Source organism: Pinus tabuliformis, chromosome J (genome assembly GCF_031772625.1).
Source record: "Pinus tabuliformis cultivar Carrire ecotype Pingquan chromosome J, CPIR1, whole genome shotgun sequence".
Lineage (NCBI taxonomy): Eukaryota > Viridiplantae > Streptophyta > Pinopsida > Pinales > Pinaceae > Pinus > Pinus tabuliformis.
This window is the reverse complement of record NC_142295.1, coordinates 441,770,443-441,796,389: the sequence shown is the minus strand read 5'-3', so window position 1 is coordinate 441,796,389 and position 25,947 is coordinate 441,770,443. Positions and strand designations below refer to the sequence as shown.

Below are 25,947 nucleotides of genomic sequence, written 5' to 3'. Positions count from 1 at the left end.
TGGGTTCCTCATCCCTCTTCAAATTCACCGAGGGTGAAGTCGAAGCAGAGAATATTATCAGAATGGCGCAGCGGAAGTTTCTGATGGCCTACCTAAAGATCACTTCATTGGGAAGTTCGGATCTAAGGGTGGAAGGAAAGGCAGAAGCCTTGGTTGCAATAAGTTCGGCCATTATGCGAAAGAGTGTCCGAATGGCAGAGACACATCTCTTGATGAAGATAACAATCATTCCAGGGACATCCTCAATGATCAAAGGAATGACAAGTAATGCAGGTCATCAAGGAAATGGCCGACTCTTCAAAGAAAGCAAGGAACCCCAAGTATGAAGAATCAAATTTTGTTTCTAATAAGATAAAGAAGCGTTATCTTGTATTGTTCCTCTCCTTCAGATTCTTTGGGAATTTGGCTTATAGATTGTAGTGCTTCAAGGCACTTCATCGAATAGATGAGTGCACTCTCTAATTTGGTAGAGATGGAAACAATCGTGGGATTATACTTGGATCCGATGCCACCTATCTCAGAAAGGGTGTAGGGAATGTTAACCCTCAATTGAATAAGGGTAACTCGATTCATTTACAGAATCTCTTTTATGTACCTGATCGCAAGAAGAACCTGGTGTCCATCTCGGAAATGGAAGTCAAAGGTTTCAAGGTGACATTCATCGATGGAAAGGTATGTGTTAGAAAATATAAGTTTCAAAGATGCTTTTTATCATGGGTTCAGGGTTGGCAATTTGTATCAAGTTGCAGGATGGTCCATTGGGGATCGTGTCAATTGACATATCGCATCTATAACACCGAAGGTCTACCTATGGGGCCCTCCCTGATGTGAGTCAAATGGTGATAGGGATGTCTGAATTCAAGTAGAGCATGAAGGACATGTCTGAGATGTACCGAAGGGAAATCTTATAAGGGGACCATTCCCCTCATGCAGCAAGTCCACAGGTTTGGAACAACTCGAGGAGTTTGAGATTCGTGATCGAGAATCTCATGTATATAGGTGGAAGAAAGCCCTCTATGGCTTGAAGCAAAACACCCCGAGCGTAGTATGAGAGGATTGATAGCTGTCAGATGATGCTGAGATTCACTAGGAGAGAAACCGATCCAAACCATTACCCGAAGGTTGTGGATGATAGACCTCTCATACCGGCACCTTATGAGGATGACCTATTTCTGACAGGTGTAGACCCTCTCATTTGTAGAAGTAAGAGGGAGTTGGATTCCGAATGTGGAATGACAAACTGCAAGCCTTTGACTACCTCGAGGATCTTAACTTTGAGAAGTTATATGGTAGTGATGTCAGACCAGATTTGGGAAATGCCTCTGAGTTTCATAAACTCATTCGCATTGATGTTCTTGGTGAACTTCCGTCTGGACATATGTTTTGCAGTTAGCATGGTGAGCTCATATTTGGTTGAGTCTCACTCGATTGGTGCCAAGAATCTTCTGAGATATCTTCAGGGCACATTCTCTCATGGATTGAGATACAATGCCGGAAATATGAAACTGCATGATTATTCGAATGCTGAGTGGGTAGGCAGTGTTGAGGATCACTAGAGCACTTCTCAATGCTGGTTCTCTTTAGATTCTGCTTCGATATCATGGATGAGCAGGAAGCAGAAGTCGGTTGCTATAAGCACCACCGAGACCAAATACACAGCTGCATGGTTGCAGAAGCTCTTAAGTGCGTTGTTTGTACACATGATGAATACCACTGTGATTCTCTATGACAACCAGAGGTGGGATTCGATTATTGAGGAATCTTGTATTCGATGATTGCTCCAGCAGATAGACATCAGATACTGCCTTATCTGGGATATGGTAAGTCGATGAGCGAGGAGGCTCCATCGCATTGAGACTGATGTACAGGTCGCAGACATTTTGTCAAAGCCCCGGGGAAAGGTCAAATCTGTGACTTTCCCGAACGACTTGGAGTTGTTGAGAGACCTTCTTATAAGGGTCCTGCATGTTGCATGCATTGAGCTCTGGGAGCTCTGGGGGGCTTGGGGTACTTACTGGAGCAACATACGACCACAGGGCGACTCACCCTCCCCTAGTGGTGTGCTATGAACAGGATGATTAGTTCTCCTGTGGGCCGGGATGATTAGTTCTCCCACGGCAATTGTGGAACAAGATGATTAGTTCTCCTGTGGGCCAGGATGATTCTTTCTCTGTGGCGATTGTGGAACAGGATGATTCGTTCTCCTGTGGGCCAGGATGATTCGTTCTCCGTGGCGACTGTGGAACAGGATGATTTGTTCTCCTGTGGGCCAGGATGATTCGTTCTCCGTGGTGACTGTGGAACAGGATGATTTGTTCTCCTGTGGGCCAGGATGATTTGTTCTCCGTGGCGACTGTGGAACAGGATGATTCGTTCTCTTGTGGGCCAGGATGATTCGTTCTCCGTGGCGACTGTGGAACAGGATGATTCGTTCTCTTGTGGGCTAGGATGATTCATTCTCCGTGGCGACTGTGGAACAGGATGATTCATTCTCCTGTGGGCCAAGATGATTCGTTCTCCGTGGCGACTGTGGAACAGGATGATTCATTCTCCTGTGGGCTAGGATGATTCGTTCTCCGTGGCAACTGTGGAACAGGATGATTCGTTCTCTTGTGGGCTAGGATGATTCGTTCTCTGTGGCATCCATTGACAGGATGATTCGTTCTCTTGTGGACAGCATGATTCATTCTCTTGTCGAGGCATCCTACCCATGCAGTCTGGGACTCATGGGAAGTACCTCTCATCTGATCAATGAGCAGGGAAATGAGGATAGGGACCATAGTAGTACTATCGATGGACGCATCACTATATCTACCGTACTCCCTATGCTAGGATGACCTCCATTGATCTAGGATCAGTATGAGTGGTTTGAGACACTCTCTTGTGATATTGATCTGGGATCAATAAAACTAACTTCGAGTCAGTAAGAGTGATGTGACACATTCCCTTTAGATGAAACTGACTTTGAGTTAGTAGAGAATGGTATGAGACATTCTCGATCAATTCTTCTTCTTCATGGTTGAGGAGAACAAAGCAGATCAGAGCAGAGCAGATCAGAGCAGAGCAGATCAGAGCAGAGTAGAGCAGAGCAGTGCAAGGCACTGATGGCAGAGATAGTACAATCGGACATATGGATCAGCAGATGGAGTTCTCCCTAGTTGAGACTCGAGAGGGAGTGTTAAAATTGGCAACTAGGGCCAAACTCCATGTGGGTCATCTTATTTATGGCAATTGATATTTTTCTTGGATCCCTCTCATCAAGAGGTGTAGGATTGATTTAAAGATCATCCGATTCCGATAAGTATTCATAAAATTATGAATTTATTTGTGTTATAAGACAATTTGTCAAGGTCGGCCAGCAACCAAATAAACCCCACATGTGCTCAACATTTTAGTATAAATAGAGGTGGCCTTCAAGTCATTTCAAACACACTTGGGATCTTTTCCTCTCTCTACTTGTCTTTGGGTTTTAGTAGGAGGAGAGATCCTAAGGGATAACGCTGCCCTTATCCAGAGGGCAAAAAGCTGGAACTGCCGGAAAAGCCGGAACTACCGGAAAAATCGGAAAAGCTGGAACTGCCAAAATAGCCAAAACTGTCGGAAAAGCCAGAAAAGCCGGAACTGCCGGAAAAGTTGGAAAAACCAGAATTGCCGGAAAAGTCGGAAAAACTAGAGAAGCTGGAACTGACGAAAACGCTGGAACTGCCGGAAAAGCCAAAAAATCCGAGAAAGCCAGAAAAGCCGGAATTGTTGGAAAAGTTGGAAAAGCCGGAACTGCCGGAACTACCGGAACTGTTGGAAAAGCCAAAACTACTGGAAAAGCTAGAACCGCTGGAAAAGCCAAAACTGCCAGAAAAGCCGGAAAAGTCGGAACTGCTGGAACTGCCAGAAAAGCCGGAACTGCCAGAACTGCCGGAACAACCGAGAACTGCCGGGAACAGCCGGAATTGCCGGAACTGCCGGGAACAGCGGGAATTGCCGGAACTGCCGGAACAGCTAGGGCATCTATCTCTGAAGGAGAGTAGCATGTAAGGGACAACTAACTAACATTGGGATAGTTGTATGGTACTTAGCAGCAAATACACCAAGCATGTAATGTTACAGCTAGCATGCAAGGGACAACTAACATGCAACAACAAGCATGCTAAGGACAACAAGCATGCTAGGGACAACAAGCAAGCAAGGTGCAGCCAACACATAGGTCAGGATGGCAACATGGTGCAACAATGGCACATAATGCAGTACAGTGATGGGTACAGTCATGATTAATGAAGATGAGATACAACATAGTGATGATGGGTGCAGCATGGTGCAGTGCGGTGAGGTGCAACATGATGACAAAATGCAGCACAACGACAGGTGAAGGAGTCACCTTGGAGAATCAGTTGAAGCAACATGTCTTCAACTGATCTCATGTATCATCTTCTTAGAGATGATCTATGCTCTTATCTAGATAAGTCAAAGTGTTGACTTCTGTTGTAAATGTACTATCTCTCTCTCTCTCTCTGCTGAACTATTGAAGAACATATAAGAAGAATTGATCAAGGGTTTCCCCACATTAGGGTTTGTCCCTGGCTAGCGCCACATCTTGTGTCCTCCTGTCTTGTCTTTTGCGATTTATATTTATGTTCTGTCTGCGGTTTACTTTAATGCTGATGTGATTGCTAATCTGGAAAAGATATTGAGCTAACTGTGAAAAAAAAGAAAGAAAAAGAAATTGCTCTAGCATAGAACATACCTAAAATTAACAAAGGGGCATAATAGGAATAATGCGTGGATAAGGTATATGTGGTTAAATGCTATATAACCAATGTTAAAGAGTGGGAAGGTTATATAGATATGCGGCTAAGGGTTAATGAAGGTTTATAAGGGTTAATGGGTCCCGATAGAAAAGTTATTGATTAAGGGTTAGACTATGGTTGGTTAGTCTATAAATTGTTCCGCATAAGACTTGAGTAACGGGGCCTTAAGGCTTAAACCATTCATTAAGAAGTGAAGATTTGACTCCTTAGAGAGTTAAAATTCCTGGGACAAATGTGCCTATGCATTTTACATGCATACTGTGGGTAAAGCGGGGGTAACCCTGCGTCAGAGTGAGTGCCTCTTGGTGGGGAGACCTGATTACTCACCATGAAGGGTTGAGTAAGGTCCAAACCCGATCACGTGCCCGGGAAGGGTGTAGTGAGGTCTTTCAACATTTGGACCCGATCACACACCAGGGAAGGGTGGAGTGAGGTCCTCTCAGCATCTAGACTCGATCACACACCAAGGAAGGGTGGAGTGAGGTCCTCTCAACATCTAGACCAGATCACTAACCTTGGAGGGGTTGAGTGAAGTCTTGGCCTAGAGTGCTCACCAGGAAGGGTGAGTGAGTGCTTGCTAGTTGAGTTAGTATCTCAACATTTTGGCCTAGTGAGAGGCCTTGAGGTTTGAGGACCGATCACTCTGGAGGAGTGAGTATTGATATGTTGATGATAAGCCATGGGTTAGGTACCAGCCTGGATATGGCCACTAGCGGATGTTGTTGATGGATAATGATGATGATGATTTGATATAACCTTTTCTTAGAGAAATTTGTCAACTTGAGAACATCTATGACAATCATTATGAATACCTCCTTAGTTAAGAGGGAGTGTTGAATTTTGTAACTATGGTTGGTCTTCATAATGTGTATTTGGCCACTTGATTTATTTATATTGATTATTGTAAAACATATTTAAAATGCTAGAGTCAAATGAAAAATATATTTAGAGTCAAAGTCCCATTGTGACTTTTTAAAGAAGAAAATTTGAATTTTGAAATTGAAATTTTTGGCTCCAAGTTTGTTAAGTTGGCCTCCCTTCAAATCAAGTTGAACTAGGCAAAGGACTCAACCCAACAAATCACTATATAAAGGCAACTTGACCTCATTCTTCCACCACCAATTCACACTCTTTCAAGAAGACAGGTTTTGGGCATCCTAGTGAAGATCAAGACGGACAAAGAGGACGAAAAGGATGAATTTGATCTCTCTCTCTCTCTCTCTCTCTCTCTCTCAAGCTCGCATGTGTGGATAGACTCAGATACTCTCTCTCTTTGAGTTTGCATATTTCTGGGTAGTTTATGTTGTAGGGGTCAAAATTTCTGGTCAATTGTTGGGGGCCAAAATTCTGGGATTTTGACAGTTGCAGGAGGGATGAAATTCTGGGAGACTTGACTTGGAGGGGTTGACCAGGTTTGATCATAGGTATAGGTGTGTCTCTTGTTGAACAAAAGAATTTCTCTATTAAAAAGGTTGTTGGGTTTTTCCCTTGGTGGGTTTTCCCAAAGAAAATCTTGTCTTCTCTTTGTGCATTGTGATCTCTACTGTTCTACTGTTCTTGTATGGTTGAATTTTTGAAGTATAATTGACGAATGATATACTAGAATAATTTTAAAAAAAGATCAAAATTAAATGTAATTATCAATTTTTCAGAAATATTGTGCTAGTCTCTATTGCACTTAGAAAATCAACAGGGGTCCCTTGGGGTGTCACGCATAACGTGGGGTCATCAAATAGCCCAACGCTCTCCTTTGGATAGGCAACGCTATATCATCAAGGTCAATCTCCCTCTCTCTTTGTGCAATGGATGGTACAACGTCTGCTACTCTAGGAGGAGGTAGGGCAGTCACCCCGTGAAGCCTCTACTGCTATGATGAGAACCACTTGACAAAACCTTCTCAAGATCAAGTGCAAATAAACAATCATTAGGTAACAAAAACCATAGATGCATAATAGTGAACCATACTTAATGTTAGGGGCACAATTAATACTTCACACAAAGATCGCCTTCAAATATCTAACTACACCAAAACCCATGTAAATGGTCCCTCTCTTATGTTATGGATGACTAGATGGATAACCCTATTAGGTGTTTCCAAACTCCAAGGGGAAGTGGCAGGTCTTAGGTTAACCCATTAATCCATAGGTGGATGTGATGATGGTGGCAATGGAGTGGGCATGAATTCAACACGTAGTGCCATATCCAAGTTATTAGTTAAGTTTATGATTTGGAGATGGCCACAATCAGTGTGAGGTTTGAGGACAAGTTGGAGGCCACATATAACTTCATTCCCTGGAAAGCAAGGGTTTCACTAATTGTCATGGAGAATGGCATATGGGAGTTTTTAACACCAAACTCACCATGCTTAGAGATGTTGTAGATCTGGTCATCAACAAAAGGATGTGAAATCTAGAAGGATTATCTTGGATGTGGTGTAGGATCACATGATTGTTCACCTTTCTAAGAAGAATATAGTAAGGGATATGTGGGAGGCTCTGATGAAGTTATACCAAAGCAATAATACCAACAGGAAGATGGTGTTAAAAATTAAAATAGAAGCTCAAGAACACCAAGATGACCATATTAGATACAGTGACCTCTTATCTCACAAAGATCGCAAGTTCGTGATGAGTTGGTTGCAGTTAGAGCGGTCGTGATAGATGGAGAGATGGTAAGGATGGGCCTGAATGGCTTCACCAAGCCATGGACTCATCTCATCAAGGGCATCATGGTATGAGAGAACCTTCCTAATTGGGATAGGTTGTGGGGTGGTTTCATCTAGGAGGAGATTCAGGGGGAATGTCTATTAGGAGGGCAACACGAGTGATGATGAGAATCATGCTCTTGCTAGTTAGGCAATGAAGAACAAAGGAAAAGGTTCAAGTAGGAGTGAGCATTCAAACTCACAATGGAAAAATATCTTACAACATTTCCAGAAGAGTAACACGAGCAAGATTTCAACCCCAAAGTCTTTCTTTATTGCACAAAAATGATTACAAGAGAGCTTTCTTTAGCACCAGACTCTCAGATCAAATCTGATCTCAAATGACCCCTGACACCCTATTTAAAGGAAAAATTCCCAACAGCTAGTTCGAGTGATCCATGTCAAAATGATCTCGACCGTCGATGAGGATCAAAATCCCTTTTAATCTCATCCGTCGAATTTTTAAATGCATTTTAATATATTAAAAATTGAAATCTTGCATTTATTTTCTCAAAATTTTGACTTATTATTTTATTTTATTTTTCAAAATTTATTTATTTAATTTATTTATTTAAATTTTATTTTATTTTATTTTTATTTTTAATTTTTTTTAATTTTTATTTTTGGATCCTCGAACTTAGCCTTTGGAAAAATCACCTAGGACCTAGGACTTATGAGGGGATTAAAACATTTTCTAACTCTCAAGACATGACTTTTACAATTTTACATCTCAAGGGGGAAAACCCATTTGACATAGACCCTCATAGACCACCCAGTTCTGCGACCAGATATAATCTAGCAGATCAACACACTAGGATTCCCCTAAGATTCTAATGACAAAATTCATTCTGGCTTTGGGGTTAGGCTGAAGGAAAACTCTGCCGATCATGGATTGGTGAGACAAAAAACCTTCCGGAACGTAGATTATCACTAGAAAATTAGGTCCACCTAGGCAATTTACATACATGACTTAGATCTGCTAAGATTATTTACAATTTACACATGCAGACTGGGTTTACAAAACAATATGATTGGGTTGATGATGACAGTCGAATGGCACGGACATATCGATCAAGCGCTATCCCTTTTGCGAAAAAGGGGGTGTACTGCTATGGGTAGTTGACACGTAGTGGTCAACAATACCAAATATGGATGAAGGGAGTCGGACAATGTTATTCTAGCTTGGGTTAGGAGGCATGTTGAAAGTGAAGGATGTGCTAGCGGTGCCAAAAATCAGGAGAAGTTTGCTCTTAGTCTCTATGATACAGAAGAGGGATTTTGTTGTGGCATTCCTATATGAATAGGCACTGGTTAGATGCATGGGATCCAGCTTTTATGAGGGTCCATCGCTGGAGTTAGAGAGAGCAACTTGTATAGGCTAAAGGGCCAGCCTATTCGAGCAATGGAAAGCAAAAGTATAGTAACAAAGAACAAGGAGCAGGAAGCTCTAAAGGTTGAGCAAAGTAGAGGGAATCATCCTTCAAGTTTAGGCGGGGAGGACCAACCAACAGATTCTTCCAAGTTTGTCAAGAAGGTCTCATGTTGTGAGGTGACTTTACAGGATGTTCAAGAGCAACAGGCTTCTAGGAGCAAGTTCAAAGGGAGTAGGTCTTCGAGGAAGATTCCAAACTAGATGGTAGGGAAGGCTTCTAGTTCAGAGGAAGCGGCCATGGTAGCAGATGTAGTGTGGGACATTGTTTTAGGATTGGAGCCAGTTGCAGGGGGTAGAAGTACCTCCCTTGCTAAAAGGGAATGTTGATGTTTGTAGCTCGGGCAGGTACTTCTACATAGGCCTAAGTGTTTGAGTGTGTAGAGGTTGCCTAATACACCCTTAGACCATAGCAATTACTTTAGAAATTAAAGTAATTTCTTTTCTAAGAGAAAAATGAGTTTAATCTAATTTAATGCAAAGGTTATTTGCATTAGTGAATTAGATGATTCTCAGCCATCGATCTCAAGTGAGGGTAGATCTAATCTCAACTGTCAAACACTCTCGAGATTAGGGTTGTGAATTTGGTATTAACTCAAGCTTATAAAAGTAGGGCTAGGCCAAGGGAGAAGATACAACACATAGGGGCACAAGGCATTGAGAAAGACATCTGAATGGTGGATGGAGAAGGATTTCTGCTCAGGCATGCTAGGTCCAAGGAACATGCAAAGGGGGCAGTGAGGAGATCCAGATCAGCCAAGTCTAGGGCTTGATCATCTATATCAGATCCAGAGTTGTATGTATTTTCCTTAGTTTGGGCCATTTTCTTAGTAATCTAGCTCAAGTGGGTTCTGATTAATGAAATGAAGAGTTGTTGATTGGGCAGAAATTTGTGTGTGCGCATGTGTGAGATTGGTTGTTTTATTGCTTCTGCTGAATATTTTGTTAAAACTCTAGCTATGCTTTTATTCGGTAGACTTAAATCTGCTAGGAATTAATTGCTGGGATTGTTAGGATTAGAAATGAACAATCATTACCATGTAGCTACCAAAGGTGAATAGAATTTCACTGTTAAATGACACACAGCAGAGGTTGAGAAGGTTTTTCACTCCATTGAACTTGCTCAATGTTTTTGGGTATTGATATTTAAATTGAACATGATAACATTAACTGTTACATGATGATGAAAATGGGAAGAGGCATATACTTGAGTCTTTAGCTTTTCCTTTTTTCCTAATCAAATATGGAGGAGAGATTGATAACTTGGGGGGCACTGAGAAGACAGATAAGAAAGGAAGACAGACAAGAAAAGTTCTCTTCCGTAGAATATAATTTTTTTGTGCCTCATGAGATTTATACACTTATGACACAAGTCCTTGTAGATCTTGTTCTTTACCAACAGATGAATCTTGTAGGAAAATGAGTAGCTAGTTTTATTAAAAAACAGGTCAGTGAGATGCCACATAGACAATGAGCTATATTGACACGAGGAGGAACATATTTTATTTATCACAGATAAAAGTTGCAAGCACCTGAATCTTGAGAAACCCTTGAACCTATTGTATACCTACAATATACACTGAAATTTGTTTTGAAAACCATACACTATAATTTCCCTTCATAGACATTAAACATGAATGATACAAATTTTCCTAGGAATGAATATATCGATTCAGAAAAACATTTTGTCACTTGATAGTTCATTCCTTGGGGATCCGAATGAAGTGAGATAGGAATAAGCTGGTATCTCCTATAATAACAATACTTTATCGTAACAAAATTTCTGGTCTTCTTGTTATGGTAGAAACATCAGACTTTGTGAGAACACAAACAAGAACAGTTGTGTAATACTAATTATGCAAAGTGTGAATTTTTTATGTGACACGAGTCATTGTAGTGCTTGACACAATTTCTGACTATGAGGAAAGTTATAAGTTTCTTTCTCAGCTATCAATGCAAGTAGAGTCTCAGTGATCTGTACCATATCATATAAGAATTTTACTCCAAATCTCATGCCTTCCAACAAGTGTTGATGTAGTTATATTTCATTGAATAAAGTGTCATGAAGATTGAAAATTATTATGCAGTGATCTAGTTGTATGTGTGTCATGCTGCTTTTTCTTTTTCCTTTTACCTAATGGGCTATCAATTCTGTGTCTTTGAGAAGATCCTGTCATAAAGATAGGAATTTACACATGCTTGCCAATTTAAAGCTTGAACTCCATTGGACTAGTTCTAGTCAGAAGCAACTTGTGTTTATTCAAATCTTTCATAAAAGAAAATAAGAAAGAAATAAACTTGATTAACATCTTCAAACTTCCTAAATAGCAAAAAGTGGGTCTAAAAGATCAATGATGTACATATTCTATACATGAATAATTAGGAATATGTAATGTACCTCTCATCTTATTTCTATGTTAATAAAATATATAAACACCACAGAAACATATCATAGCAAGTGAAAGCGAGTACCATGCAAGGGAAATTGGTGACTCTTGGGATGCCATATGGACTGATTTAGTTTAGTATCTACACTATTACAGAGCATAGGTAAATCCGTTCATGCTACTATGCTCTAAGCAAACAGTAATGGTTTACCTGAAGGCAAGCCTGTTTTACTCTCTTCTGTGCAAACTTCAACTGCTCTTCTGATAGAGTGATAGCTGTATATTTGCATCCGGTTTGCTTGACAGCCTCTAGGGCTAAGCTTCCCCAGCCACAACCAATTTCTAGCACCTCATGGCTAGTTTCTATTTGAGCCTATATGACATATTTAAAGACAATGATTTAAGTGTCATTTCATGAAGATCCAGCCAAAGTTGGAGTTTGTGTGTCTCTAGGAATTGTATAAAGAGACTGAGTTGAATATGAACATATGCTACTACCAAGGTAAGCTCACTTTATCTATCAATAGGTGCAATTTTCTTAGCTGTGCATCCTTCAACGGTTCCTCTGGCCCCTGAAATTCATTTCCAAGCATGACTCAACAAGATCTCATGTGCAGTTGATATAAATTTATTTTTTGCAATATGGAAAAGAAATTCTGGAAAATTGAGTTCAAGATCACTATGATATCTGTATATGAGGATTGGTAGATGTTTACTGAAAGATCAATCTTAGCTTTATAAAATATAAGAGCTTGAGCATTAAAGATTACAAAAGCTACTCAGATATGGAGAAACCATGACAAACCTTGAAGATTGCACAAGAATAAGTCATTGTCTCGTCCAGAAACAGAGAGAACAAATCATTACTCTGCATTAAGAACAAAACAAACTTTGTTCACATTTCTCTTGCCTGACTGTTTATTTGTGATGAGTCCGCAAACAACATTGAAAAGAAAAGAAACTCTGTTGTATATCTGTGCATTAGGCAAATAATAATTTTTCCAAAGGCAAGAAAACAGCGTAGTCATCTGCATAGTAAAAATAACGTATGTGTTCTGAGTTGCTTCTGTATCAACTATTAAATATAAAATGGCTTGTTGTCAATCCAGATAGATGGTAACCTAGAAGGAAAATACTATAACTACAGCTCCCTAGACGACTGGAGTGTTGGTTCTCTATTTATTAGCCATAGATTACCATGGATAGGTGGGTGCCTTATCATATGGTGCATTTACCTTATACAGAGACTTCTTTTATTTTTTATTTTATTCCAAGTGTTTTAGGCCATTTTGTCGCATCTGATCAATAGGCCTGCAAACCGGATCAATCACTATCCGTGAACATGTTGTCATCATCCCTACACAAAGCCCTAAGCATGACCTTTTCAAATAATTGAGTATCTGGGTCTAACTGCTTGCAAGGCCCAGTGCACTTTGCCCCTTTAGAGACCTGCGCTCAGTAGTAGGCTGCTCGATTCTGCACCAACGCTGATCAGTAGCAGCTTGTCCCTTGCCGGGGGTGCATTGATTTTAGAAATTCAGACAAATGAAAAAGGATCTCAAAGCTTCCTCTTCCAGAAGCTTCTAGGAGTTGTTTTAACCATTTACCTTGGATAAGAAGTTCGAATCCTTTCTGATCCTACCTTGGAGACTTCACCTCTTATCCCTTAAGCTCATCCTCCCATCTTAATTGGATTTCAAGCTTAGATTGGTAAATGGATAAGAATTCCTAAACTACCATCCCTCTCCTATAAATTCACTGCCATCTACAACATCAGGGTTGGCTTTTGGAGACTGATCATGCCCTCATGCTGCTGCCTTGAATCTAAGAGAGTCATCATCTTCATGCATTAGGGTGACGTTGAGGTGTGCTTTGTGACAAGGAAGGATAAGTCAACTTGGGGAGATCTCTATAAAATCAGCGACTATTCTTGGTTGTAAATTCTCTCTTATTTCTATTAATACAAAGAGTATACCATTTTCCTATATGTATTTTGTTACATTTACATTCATGTATTTCAATGCTTGCTGATCCATTGACTAGAGTAATTGAATTATGCTACGTACATGTTGTGGATCTTTTGCTTGCTTTGATTGTATGTGTAGGTTCTAATTATAGCAATTAGAGCTACGATTTGTGTTTATAAGCCGGGAGGAAAGTAAAGCTTGCGATGGATTCCAAGTAAGCCTCTTTCCCATTATTGAATTTCTCTAAGGGAAATTTTATATTCTTTGCTTTCTATTGTTTTAGACTAGTCCACTAGGTCTAGGGAAGATACTTTTGTCCTCCATCGTAAATTCCACATAACAAATTAGCAAATTCACTAGAGATCGTTTATTTCCCTTAGTGGTTTCCTTGACCTTAGCCCTTGTATCACCTCTTGAATAGACCTCCATTACCTTACTCAGCTTGGATTGACCCTAGGAAGACCTTTCATTGAGCTTAATTTTTTTTCTTGTGTTGGAACTTCACCCAATCTTGATCAACGCTCCCACTGGTCTAGAGACAAAGCGCTGCAGCTCTCCCTGACCTTCTCTGCACCTGTGCTGCAGAGCACTGGTTGCCTTTCAGCAACTGCGCTGACCCCTGTTTGATGCAAAAAATTGTCATTTTGTGCTTTTCTCTTTGATTTGCTTTGTTCCAACTAGTTCCCCTTGTGTCCCTGAGTGTACCTTGGTCTCCAAAAAGCCTTCATCTTTTGCTTTTGATAAGAATTTGTTTGGATTTTGATTTGTTCTTGTCAAGTAGGTCATTAGCAAATTGATTGCTTGATCATTGATTACTTGAAAGAATTGGTGTTTTAGGCATCATTGTGAATAGTTTCTTTATCAGCGATTTAGCAAATATCTTAGTTTTCATTTGAAAATTAAGTGAATCGAAAAGAAAAATCTCATGTATCATGCATTGCATTTAGGGTTTTGTGTGTGAAATTGAAATTTGGAATAGTTGCATTAGGGGAATTGATTTAACGATCTTGTTTGTTGCATCTTGTATCCTGCATCACTCTTTGTTCTCTTCCCTCCCATACAAATATTTTCATTGAAAAGAAGATTTCATTTTATCATGCTAGATTGCATATTTACAATATTCAGGTGAAATTCGCGGCAAGTCTTAAAAATTGAAACATAACTCAAGATAAACTTTAAAATTTATTCAATCAATCTTAAGGAGCATTTGAAACATTAATGCAAACATCTAGAGGTTTAGGCTAGAGACATGTTCCGACGTCTATAAAGATAGGAGATGTTGTTTTTTGCCAGCGTTGCATTCTGGGGGTGATATCTCGTTCCACGTACGTAAGTGTAACAGATCGTTCTCCACGTACCCAAGGATTGTAGCCATTGGACTCCTAGTACAACATTAGCACCACCCATTGGAATGGAAAGCATTGGGCTATTCAATGCATATTCTCCCATGGATAACTTGATATTATGGCACTTTCCAGAGCAATTTATGGTTCCTCCACTTGCAACCATCACTTGACACTTTGGTGGTGGATATAGGAAACAATTCAATTCCTTGGCTATCTTACAATGAATAAAATTATGGGTACTGCCTGAATCAATCAATACTATTACATTTTTCTTTTTGATATGTCCTTCTATCTTGATAGCTTGAGGAGTGGTAATTTCGACCAATGTATTACAAAATATGGTCAAATTCATTTCTTCTTTCTCTAGGGTTTATTCCTCGTGTATATCCTCTTCTTTTGACGTTTCTTATTCCTTTTCTTCATCCTCTTCACAATCTATGTAAAATAATTTCTTCTTAGCACACTTATGACCTTTAGTGTATTTGCTATCACAACTGTAACAAAGCCCTTTGCTGTTTTTTCTTCAAATTGTTGTGGTGTCAACCTTGTAGGTTGTGGAAGGCTAGGAGCAACAACACTTCCATCTTTATAGTTGTTAGTGATAGGCTTCCTTGTTTCCATAATTTTTCTTTCCACTTTTCTTGCCAACTTGAATGCCTTCTCCAATGAATCAGGTTCCCAAAGGCAAACCTCATGTTGGATGTTATCCTTTAAAGACCCTATGAACACATCAATCCTATGCTCCTCTGGAATATCTTTTACCCTTATATTCAATTTTTGGAAGTCTTCAATGTGCTCCATAATTGAACCCTTTTGTTTGTGATTTATCAATTGGCTAAAAAAGGTGTTGCTTTTTGTATCCTCATAATGTGCTATCATTTCTTCCGTAAAAATTGCCTAAGTGACAAATTGTTTACGAGAGAAAAGCCATGGATAAAATACAAACTGATTTGGTTCCAAATATAAAGTTGCAATGCGTACCTTTTGTGTGTTTTGCACATTATGGAGATCGAAATATTGCTCCATTTGTAGTATCCATGTTACGGGATCCTTGTCATCAAACTTCCTCATATCGATGTTTGGAACATGGTGGGTCATCAATTCAACGTTAATGTCTATGAAATCATGATTAACATTTCTTTTGTTCTCATCAAGAGTTTCCTTTACTACCCTTTCGCCATTAGTAAGCATTTCTTGTAGCAATTTTGTCAAATCTGTCTTCAAATCTTCCATGTTGCCTTTATGTTTTTCTTCTATACCATCCATCTTAGCTTCCACGTCATTCATCTTAGCTTCCATGCCTTTCTTTAAACCATCCATCTTGGCTTCCACACCTTTCTTTAAACCATCCATTTTAGCTTTCAAGCCTCTCTTTAAACCATCCATCTTAGCTTCTGTTACTTTCTGTGAGAGTGAATTTTGTTGCACTTGGTCTCGTAATTTTGATATATCATGTTGCATTTCTTACTCTTCTTCATGAGTCATACTAGAGCTTTAAGGTTGTTTACTAGCTGTTTCCATTTTCTTTTTTCGGGGCATGAATTAATGATAATAATGCTTCACTATGCCCTTTGACTTCCTTCAAACTATTTTTTCAACCAAACTTATGCAAAATTAAACAAAACTACACACCTTTTTTCACTTTGAGGAGCTTGATATTTAATCAATTGTATCTCTGTATTGCGGATCTCAAAAGTTTGAAATTACGTCCCGCGGTAGCCCTTTGAGCCCTCCTTCCAACTTCTCAAGTCTGATCAAGATTGGATTCTCCAAGGAAGAGTTATGCCAAATCTCCCACGATGACCTGATTATAGACTAGTTCAGTAGAGCGAACTTGTACGAAGTGCCACGTGTCACTGTTTCGACCTTAGGACCTGAAACCGATACACAGAAAACTACAGGCCGTCCTCTTTCTGTAACTTCTTACGAAATTTCAATCTGATGCTCAGAGAGAAAGTTATGACGATTTTCCCCAGGTCACCTGTTTGAGATATAATTCGGGAGCCTGCAAAAACCCTAACTTCCTTGGATCCTATCTCCGAAAATATAGCAAGAAAATATCTGAAATTCAGACTCGAGGTTCATTGAGATTTTGAATCAAATGGGTTTTAATTTCAGTTTCTGAAACGTCGTAGAAAAAACATTATAGCGAAAATGCCACGATGACTTGCTTGGAGCAGCGAAACCCTAGAATCCAAAGCTTTGATACCAATTATTATGCAACCAGCTCACAAAATAGAAGAAAAGATAGAGCAACGACTTCAAAATCAGCCTCTTCGAGGGGGAAACCTCCTTTATATTACACAAATGAACAATTCTTGGATGATACAAATGACAAACCTCCTTTCTATATATACAAGTCTAAGGGGTCACAATATAATCAAAGCCGACATAAGATAATAATATAAGGGCACAACAATAACAATAAGGGCTACAATGACAATAGTAATGGGGGAATCACTAGTATTATAGGGACCTAACATGTTATCCATAAATCTACATTCAACCCTCGTGCAAGAGCTGCTCAGAATTATAACATAGTTGAGGATTTGGCTTAGGCTCCTTCAACTATGTCGACTCTTGAGGTGTTGCAAAATTGCCTCGCCCAAAAGAAGGCTTTGCTTTCCGCAATTGGATGTATTGATCCTTCGGATTCCAACCTAGTAGTTTTTAACCATGAGAATCATATGCCTCGACTTCCAGCCCAACTAGCTTTCATGATTCAAGTTGTTATTCGCGGTAAGAATATCCATCGTTCCATTGTGGACGAAGGAGCCACAACCTGTATCATGTCCCTTCCTTGCTGGAAGGCCATTGGTTCTCCCCAATTGAATTAGTCACCGACCACTCTGAAGGCTTTTGACGGAACATGCTTCAAGCCTTGTGGAATTATGAATTTGTTACAAGTAGAATCAGGCGGCAAGATGATATCAATAGAAGTCTAAGTTATCGACGGACTGCTAGATTACAATATTCTACTAGGTCGTATGTGGGTTTATGCTATGGCTGCTATTGTTTCAACAGATTTTAGGATGATTCCTTTCCCTCATAATGGAGGTATAGTGGACATTGATTAGCTCACTTTCTTTTCCACCATTTCTCAAGTTACTAGAAATGTCACTCTTGTGAGAGAAACCCCACACCCATATCAGCATGTCGGAGTAGGACTACTTAAGGATTCTTCCCTCATGGTAACCTTTTCTCTCCCCCCTCCTTTTCCTGACAACTCTAATCTGATTGCCCATGTCAACATGATATCTTCTTGTACTACTTCAAATGATCTGTGGGTAGTGCCAGATGAATCCAATATTGACACTTTTGGTGAACGCATGCCACTCAGTCCCATTGAGCTCGAATATGAAGCCATCTATTCGACTTGTGCAACGTACTCTACTCTCCCCTCTTTGATCAATTGGGTTGACCGTTCCTTAGATTATGGCATGTCCTCTGATTCCTTCTCTTGTACATTTTCAACCGATGAGAGCGTCATGGAGATCATGATGCATCGTGGGACGATCGTCATCATCATTGCTCCTAGCTAGATTCCTTCGAGGATAATCTTAGTGAATTTTACTGGCCCAATATTGTTGAGATGTCTGCAAATTCTGTATCCATCCATGTATCGATTTTGAGAAGAATTTATCGAACATTGAAGAGACTATCCCTCTCGACATTTCGATCAAACTCGACATTGTTGAGAACATACATATTGGTGCGTCTTTCTCTCCCGATGAGATCAAGACCTATAAAGCCCTTTTCTAGGAGTTTCGAGACGTTTTTGCCTGGTCTTATGAAGAGATGCCAGGTTTCGACCCAAACATTGTTGTACATGAAATTAAGACGTATCTTGATGCTAAGCCAATTCGACAACGTCTCTGTCTGGTCCATCCCAAGAAGGTTGCCGCTATTAAAGCTAAAGTTGAAAAACTTCTACGCATTGGTTTCATCTACCCAGTACCTTTAACTGATTGGGTGTCAAACATTGTTCCTGTCATGAAGAAACAGGGAACAATTCGTGTGTGTGTCGATTATCGGGACATTAATCGTGCTTGTCCTAAAGATGATTATCCTACCTCGTTCATCAACCAGATTAATTATGATTGTGTTGGTTATTGAATATTTTCATTTATTGATGTTTTTTCAGATACAATTAGATCAACATTCTCCTGAAAGACCAACATAAAACTGCATTGATTTGTCCATGAGGCACATTTGCATATCGAAAGTTCCCTTTCGGATTGAAAAATGTTGGGGCTACGTTTTAAAGGGCAATGAATTATGCCTTCCATGACATAAAACATATCGTACAACCATATTTAGATGACCTACCTGCTCACTTGAAACTTCGTGCTGATCATCCGATGCACTTTAGGGCTATCTTTTTACGTTGTTGACACTATAAAATTAGGCTTAATCCACACAAGTGTGTATTTTGTGTTATCTCTAGTCAACTGCTCGGTTTTGTTGTATCGAAACATGGAATTCGTATTGACCCATTAAAAGTCTAGTTGATCATAGATCTTCTTGCTCCTTCCCTCCTTCAGCTTCAATGACTCCAAGGGAAGGCTAACTTTCTTCGTAGGTTCATTCCCAACTATGCCGAACTGACCAAAGGATTTACTCGCTTGTTAAAGAAAGGGGTTCCCTTCCATTTGGACGACGCTGCTCAGAAGGCGTTCGATGCCTTGAGTGATGTTCTAATTCAGGCATCCTTATTGTATCCCCCAGATTATCAACACGATTACTTCCTGTACTTTGCCGCTGCAGTTACTACCATCGCTATGGTATTGGTCCAAGAGGACGATGTATAGACCGGACATCCTATTTATTATTTGAGTCGAAACTTGAATGATACCGAGATCAAATATACTAATGTCGAAAAGTTAGCTTTGGCGACTGTCCAAGCTGTCCAAAGGTTTCGCCATTATATCTTGCTCCGCAAAACTATGGTTGTTTCCGATTGGATTGTCATCCTCCAGGAGTTCGATTTAGAGTTCATCAAATCCAAGTCGAAGAAATCCTTAGTTTTTGCTGAGCTAATTTGTGATCTTCCCACTGCTGAAACTGAAACAACGTCTAGTGATTCTATGCTGGACGGGTCGTTGTTCCTGATCGCGTCATCTGACCCGTGGTATGGAGACATTATCATATATCTCCAAACCCAGAATTTCTGGTCTGATACGTTTCGCTTAGACCAACGATGTATCCGATATAAAGCGAAGAACTATATCATAATTAGCAACACCCTTTATCGTTGTGGTATCGATATGATTTTCTGAATGTGCCTCACACATGAGGAGGCCAAGAAAGTCTTAAATGAATGCCATTATGTGCTGTGTGGTGGTCATATGTCTGGTTATGCCACTGCATAGAAGATTTTGCGTGCTGGCTACTTTTGGCCTATTATGTTTTGAGACTGCATTCTTGCGGTTCAAAAATGTCATGCCTGCTAGATATACGATTGTAAAACGCATGCTCCACGTGATCCTTTACATCTTGTTATCGTTGTTGGACTGCTTGCGAAATGGGGCATTGATTTCATGACATGTAACCCTCACTCGGCCGAGGAGTATGGCTATATCATTGTAGCAGTTGACTATTTTACCAAGTGGATCGGGGTGATGCCTACATACAATAACACCAATGAAACAACTGCTCTCTTTTTCTTTAATAATGTCATTGTGAGGTTTGGTATACCACAGGCTATAGTTACAGACCATGGGAAACATTTTCGTAACCACATGATGTCTGAACTGACTGCTAAGTTGGGCCTCTCGCATGAGAGTTCAACTCCCTATTACCCTTAGGCGAATGGGCAAGTTGAGGCCATCAATACAGTTTTGAAAACAATGCTTCAACGTATGATAGGGGTCCACAAATCGGATTGACACCTTATCCTTTATGCAGCCTTGTGGGCATATCGAACTTCTGTTCACACTGCTACCGGGTTTACACCATTTCAATTGGTATATGGTCTGGAAGAAATCCTCCCTATTGAGTGTGAAATTTCATCTTTGAGACTTGTTGTTGAACTCCTCCCTGCCACTTTCGCTGAAGAAGAGAATCTCTTACATCTTACGCGCTTAGATGAAACCCGACGTGATGCCGCGATGGCTAATGAAGCTCATAAGAAACACATTAAGGCGCAATATGACAAGAATGTCAAGCCTCGTGTCTTCTTAAAAGGTGACCTTTTCTTGCTGGATGAACAAGAGTCTAAAAAGTTGGGAGCGGGGAAGTTCGAGCCAGTGTGGCTAGGCCCATACATTGTTAAACATGTTCTTGCTAAAGGGGCATACAAGCTTGTTGATTTCGATGGAGTTCCTTTGGCGCAGCCTAGAAATGGGTTGTACCTTAAATGATATTATGCTCAAGTGTTTTTGCGTAGTTCATTATGTACATGCTGTATATAGGTGTGTTGAGTGTGTTTACAGTGTGATTCCCTTGAGAGTCTCTTACAGTTTCTGTTAATCCTATTTACATTTGGTTTGCAGATGTCGACATCCCTTCAACCATATGTTGGTTATGTTCATGGCGCTAGTCGTAGTACTCAAAATCTTTCTTCCGCAACATGGGCTATATATGCTTCGAATGGCGAGTTAGTGAGTTTAAAAGGGATTTGTATCGGTCGCTCTACAAATAATATCGCTGAGTATAGCGCGGTGATCGAGCTATTCGCTGATGATATTTCTCATGGTATTCGCCATATAGTTATCAAACTTGACTCATAACTTGTAGTACTATAGTTAACTAATGTCTGTTCAGTTTGGAGTCCAACTATGCTTCGTATGTTCTTAAGGGTTCGCCTTCTAGAAAGATATTTTGATTATATTCAATATCAACACATTTCTAGAAATCTAAACACATTGACAAATGCATTAGAAAATCATGTTTTAGATAGACATTTGCCACACATGTAAATTAAATTCAAGTCACATCAGATATATTGAATGAGATAATAAAACATATAAGAAACACTGATAGATAGATAACTGTATATATATGAAAGTTTTGGTTTTACAAAATTTGTGCCTGAGATACATATGGCCACACGACTTGTCATATCAAAAAATATGCATGCATTCAAAATATGGCTATATATATAAGCTTTCTAGTAGGCTAATCATGGTGCTCGTGATAGCAAGCCATTGCGCGGTCCATCTTGCACGATAGTCAGCTGATACGACCAGACACACCAATAGTATGACACTGCAGTCTCATTTGGATTTGGTCGACCCTGGGCTCGACTATACCCTGGGACCTGGGTCAACCCCTCCATGTGTTGCTTGACCTCTGGAAGAGTCTCGGCCACATTAAGATCCTGCAAGACCTCTTCTCCCCCCTACAACAACCGTACTCTTACTCGTGCCTGCTGTGGTTCTCCAACACGCTGAAGATAGGAGGAACCCACAGGTCGAACAAATCCAACGCCTGGATGTGAAAATATCAATAGTTTAGTCTCGGATACATAGAAAATACAAAAAACAATTGTAAAACTTAAAGTACTAAAAAAACTCAAAAAATGTTTCTTGTTTTACCTATGGCACCCCATCGCTCGCCATCAGGAAGCACGAGCTCCGAGTCTCCACAAAAATCCATCCCTGCATATGGATAATCTTCAATCATAATGAGTTGCATGCACAACCATCGGAAGAAGACTGGTGTGAAGCTCATCGATGATGGACCTGCATGTTTGGACATGAGATCCACCCACCTCCTCATCCGTGGGACTCTCGGATCTGCGGGCTCAAGTGAGATATGTTGTGGCTGAATCAATGGAATCCTCTCTAAGGCAAATTAAATCAAGATCGAACCATAACCAAAGTTCTTCAACTATCCATCCTTTGCCTTGGTCAGTTGTTCCTTCATGTTTGACAGTACTCCCTCACTCCAGTTGAATATTATCAACTCCATACATTCTAGAGCATACTGCATATGAGACCTATTGGCCAAATGTAGAGTAGCACTATCAACCAATCTGGCAATGATAAACAGGATCGTCCTTAGAGGAAAACAGACCACATCCTTGATGTCGATTTTCCCATCCTTGGTCGGTTGGGATCTTGGTCTACAATGTGCACTGATGTAATCCTTGACTGTCTCTCCACCCCTCCTTGAACTAGATAATGAGATGGGGGCACCTCGCCTCGATAGAATTGTCAAGAAGTATATATCTTCCACCTATATCTCAAGCATATGTGCACCAAGTCTGAATGCCTGTGCCTGAACATCCCATGCTCGGACAAGATATTCCAACAACTCCATTTGTTGCCTCATCCCAAGAAGCCAGAAAAATTTCAAGAGCCCACAATCTCTCAAAGCCTGGATAGTGGCTGGATCATTATCTGCATTCAAATCTTGTTCCTCATGTTCTCTTTCTCTCCATATTAAAGCCATTTTGTTTCGATGAAGACCTGAAACACAACAAGAAGAATCATTAGTGAGTTTCATGCAAACAATTGTGAGAATTTTGAGAGAAACAGGCAAAACAAGTTTGAAAATTGCACCTAGCGCAGCCCCTTAGGGTAGACAGTGCACTGCAATGCCCTAGACAGTTCAATTTTTGCCTGTCCAATGCACCTTTTGATACTGCTGGGGTGCACTGGACTTAGGGCAAAAACTTAAAACCTTAGGGACCTCAAAACTGAAAAAAATTGCATGAAATGACAAAATGAAACCCTAGAAAGAGGGAGGAAGATAAAATCTCCTACTTGGAAGTGACGAAACTCGAAATGATCCACCAGATTGACCGCAATTAGTTGCAGAAGATCGAGGGTAAAAAGCACTCAAAACTCAGTCACCGAGAGGTCAAATGTTATATGGTAAAAATGAATTACTTTTTGCCTATTTTATGGTCATTTTCATAATTATTTTATTAATATTTTATTATTTTGACCTAAATGTGACTCAATTTGATCATGGATAAGATATTTTTAATCCTTTGGTGGTGTTTTGAGCAATGTTTTAAAACTCCGGCTCCGGTTTGGAAACGGTTGAGGGTCGGCTCCGACTCCGACTCCAACTCGGTATCGACTCGGCTGGTTTGATTTCAATGACTCGATTGTTGTAGAAAATACATTAAATATTTATTTATTTTTTATAAAAAAAAAATAATTTTAAAGATTTTCGTTCATAGTAGACAACATATCCATTATATCAAAGTGGGCTCATGAATATATCCATTATATCAAAATGGCACTCAGTGCATTGTCCAATACAAAGTTCATCCTTAGCCACCAATGCCAGGATTCTTTTCTGCCTCAGCCCAAGGACAATCACTAGACTACAACAACAATAATACCAATTCTCTGCAACCAATCATAGCTTCCCAAATGATAAGCCAATGAACTGATCAACAAATGTCTTCAAATTTGTGCCTTTGCTACAGGACAACAGGACAACCTGTCTCATGCTTCTACCTAGACTGTTGGAGATGATTTCAAGAAATCTGCCCCTAATGAAGTCTCAAAACCCTTGATTTAATTCTGGTCAAGCTCCAAAACAATCAGAGGTAAATATGTATCTATTAGTCCATTGCCAGAACGTTTGCCTTTTTAAAAACATTGTATGGCTCAATGCATTGTTTCAATTTTCTAATTCATGCCACTATGATAAACATACTTCAGCTTTGTAATTTTCAAAACTTTCTCATAGTGATAGATTACTTTAGGGCTATAAATATGCAATAAACAACAACCCAACCGTTGATATGTAGGAGGAGGAACAATTTTTGAGAAATGTGCTACAGGATCTTTTTCAAAGAGCTGAGCCGATTAGGTTGTTACCACGCCGACCGAGTTGTTACCGAGTTGGCTGAGTTGTTACCGAGTCGGTCGAGTCAATGACTGGCTCGGTCGGCTTGGTAACAACTCGGCCAGTCGTTCCGTTTCGGTCACCGAGCTGACCCGGCCAGGCATTGGCTCAGTCTGGCTCGACTGACTTGGAGTCGGCTCGACCGTTTTTTAAAACACTGGTTTTGAGTAGGTTGACAACTATTTAATGGATTTGATGATGTCTGAATTGAAACACATCATTTTAATCAAAGAGCATACTTTTATTGCTTTTTCGGGCTCTGTAAACTTACGAAAAAGGAACCCCCTTGGAGTCCTCTTTCAACTCTTTTTCGACTCCCAACATATGAAAAGATTGTTGAGTACTTGTCTTTTCAAAATCATTAAAGTAAATGAAAAGACGTCTACTCAGTATAATTTTAACCCTTTTTCAGACTAAGATAGACTATTTACGAAAAATGAATACCTTAATCGAACATGGCTAAGAGGTTCTCTTGAGTATTGTTTTCGACCTTTTCGGACTCAAGGGACTATTTATGAAAATGAACCTTTGGAGTTTTCTTTTTCGCCTCGTTTTCAAACTCTCTACACATGAAAACAAAGTCGAGTTACACCTTCGCTGGACTCGTAAAAACATCAAACAACGATGGACTCGTCGAACATGACGGGACCGAACCACTCCTTCTCAGGGTTCGTTAAAAATACTTAGAGGGATTCATTCAAATGATGAACTTACAGATCAAACATATGTTATCCTCCTCAAGCTTGTTAAAAAATAAAGAGGTACTGACAAGAAATGGTTGGGGAAATTGGGAAAACAGGGTACTCCACCTATTAATGGCAGCGAGTCGCTCTTGAACATGACACTCTTCCACTTCATCTCTGTGGCTGTTGGGTTGGGAAATTTGCTTGTCTTTTTGGTTCATCACACCATATCAAAGCCTCCACTTTCAGTTTTGGGTCAATGTTGCCAACTCCATTCAGTGTCGCCAATATGTTCAAGAGAAGTCATTCAGTTGATATCTGCTACGATACTCTTAAGCCTTCATTCCATGTCTGTTGTTCCTGAACTAGTTCTACATCAACATCATTTTGTCTCAAATCATGATACCCGTTTCGTGTCGTTGATGGGGGATACATCAAGGCCCTCCTACGATGGGTCGCTTCCTGTCGACATCAACTCATTATCCAGGAAGTTGACTTAGAAACTCTTTTTCAATACCTTGGGACTTGTATACATCAATGACAAGTTTCCTTGCTCTCGACGACAGGTTTTCATCATTGGCCTTCGACCGAAAGATTCTGTGTAGTGTTCGACTTCATCTCATTCATTCACACCATACAGATTGTACTACTGTATCTTGAGAGCCATTAACATCATCTGTGGTTTCTCTCGTGTTTGTTAACGACTTACATCATTGGCCGGTAATCTGATGGTGTCTACCATGTTTGACTACAACTCTTTTATTCGCATGGTTAGACTCATACGTTGGATGATCTAGTGAATGAGATATAAGACCC

At 40.0% G+C, this 25,947-nt stretch overlaps 1 protein-coding gene and 1 long non-coding RNA gene across 4 annotated transcripts in view; one reads left to right on the top strand and one right to left on the bottom strand.

Annotated features, from left to right (window-relative positions):
- LOC149227712 (uncharacterized) overlaps positions 1-25,947 on the bottom strand; it is a 340,223-nt gene that overhangs the window by 91,567 nt on the left and 222,709 nt on the right. Inside the window, exons 16-18 of the mRNA XM_089377893.1 lie at positions 12,128-12,190; positions 11,835-11,894; positions 11,534-11,695 (exon numbers count right to left, since the gene is read on the bottom strand). Of these exons, the coding sequence (XP_089234019.1) occupies positions 11,534-11,695; positions 11,835-11,894; positions 12,128-12,190 (285 nt within the window). The remainder of the gene's footprint in view (positions 1-11,533; positions 11,696-11,834; positions 11,895-12,127; positions 12,191-25,947) is intronic.
- LOC149227713 (uncharacterized) overlaps positions 1-25,947 on the top strand; it is a 336,709-nt gene that overhangs the window by 91,464 nt on the left and 219,298 nt on the right. The window contains exon 3 of one of the 3 annotated variants that reach the window (XR_016247815.1): positions 13,428-13,503. The exons of the other annotated variants lie outside the window; for them this stretch is intronic. This is a non-coding gene — a long non-coding RNA (uncharacterized LOC149227713). The remainder of the gene's footprint in view (positions 1-13,427; positions 13,504-25,947) is intronic. 3 annotated transcript variants of the gene reach the window in all.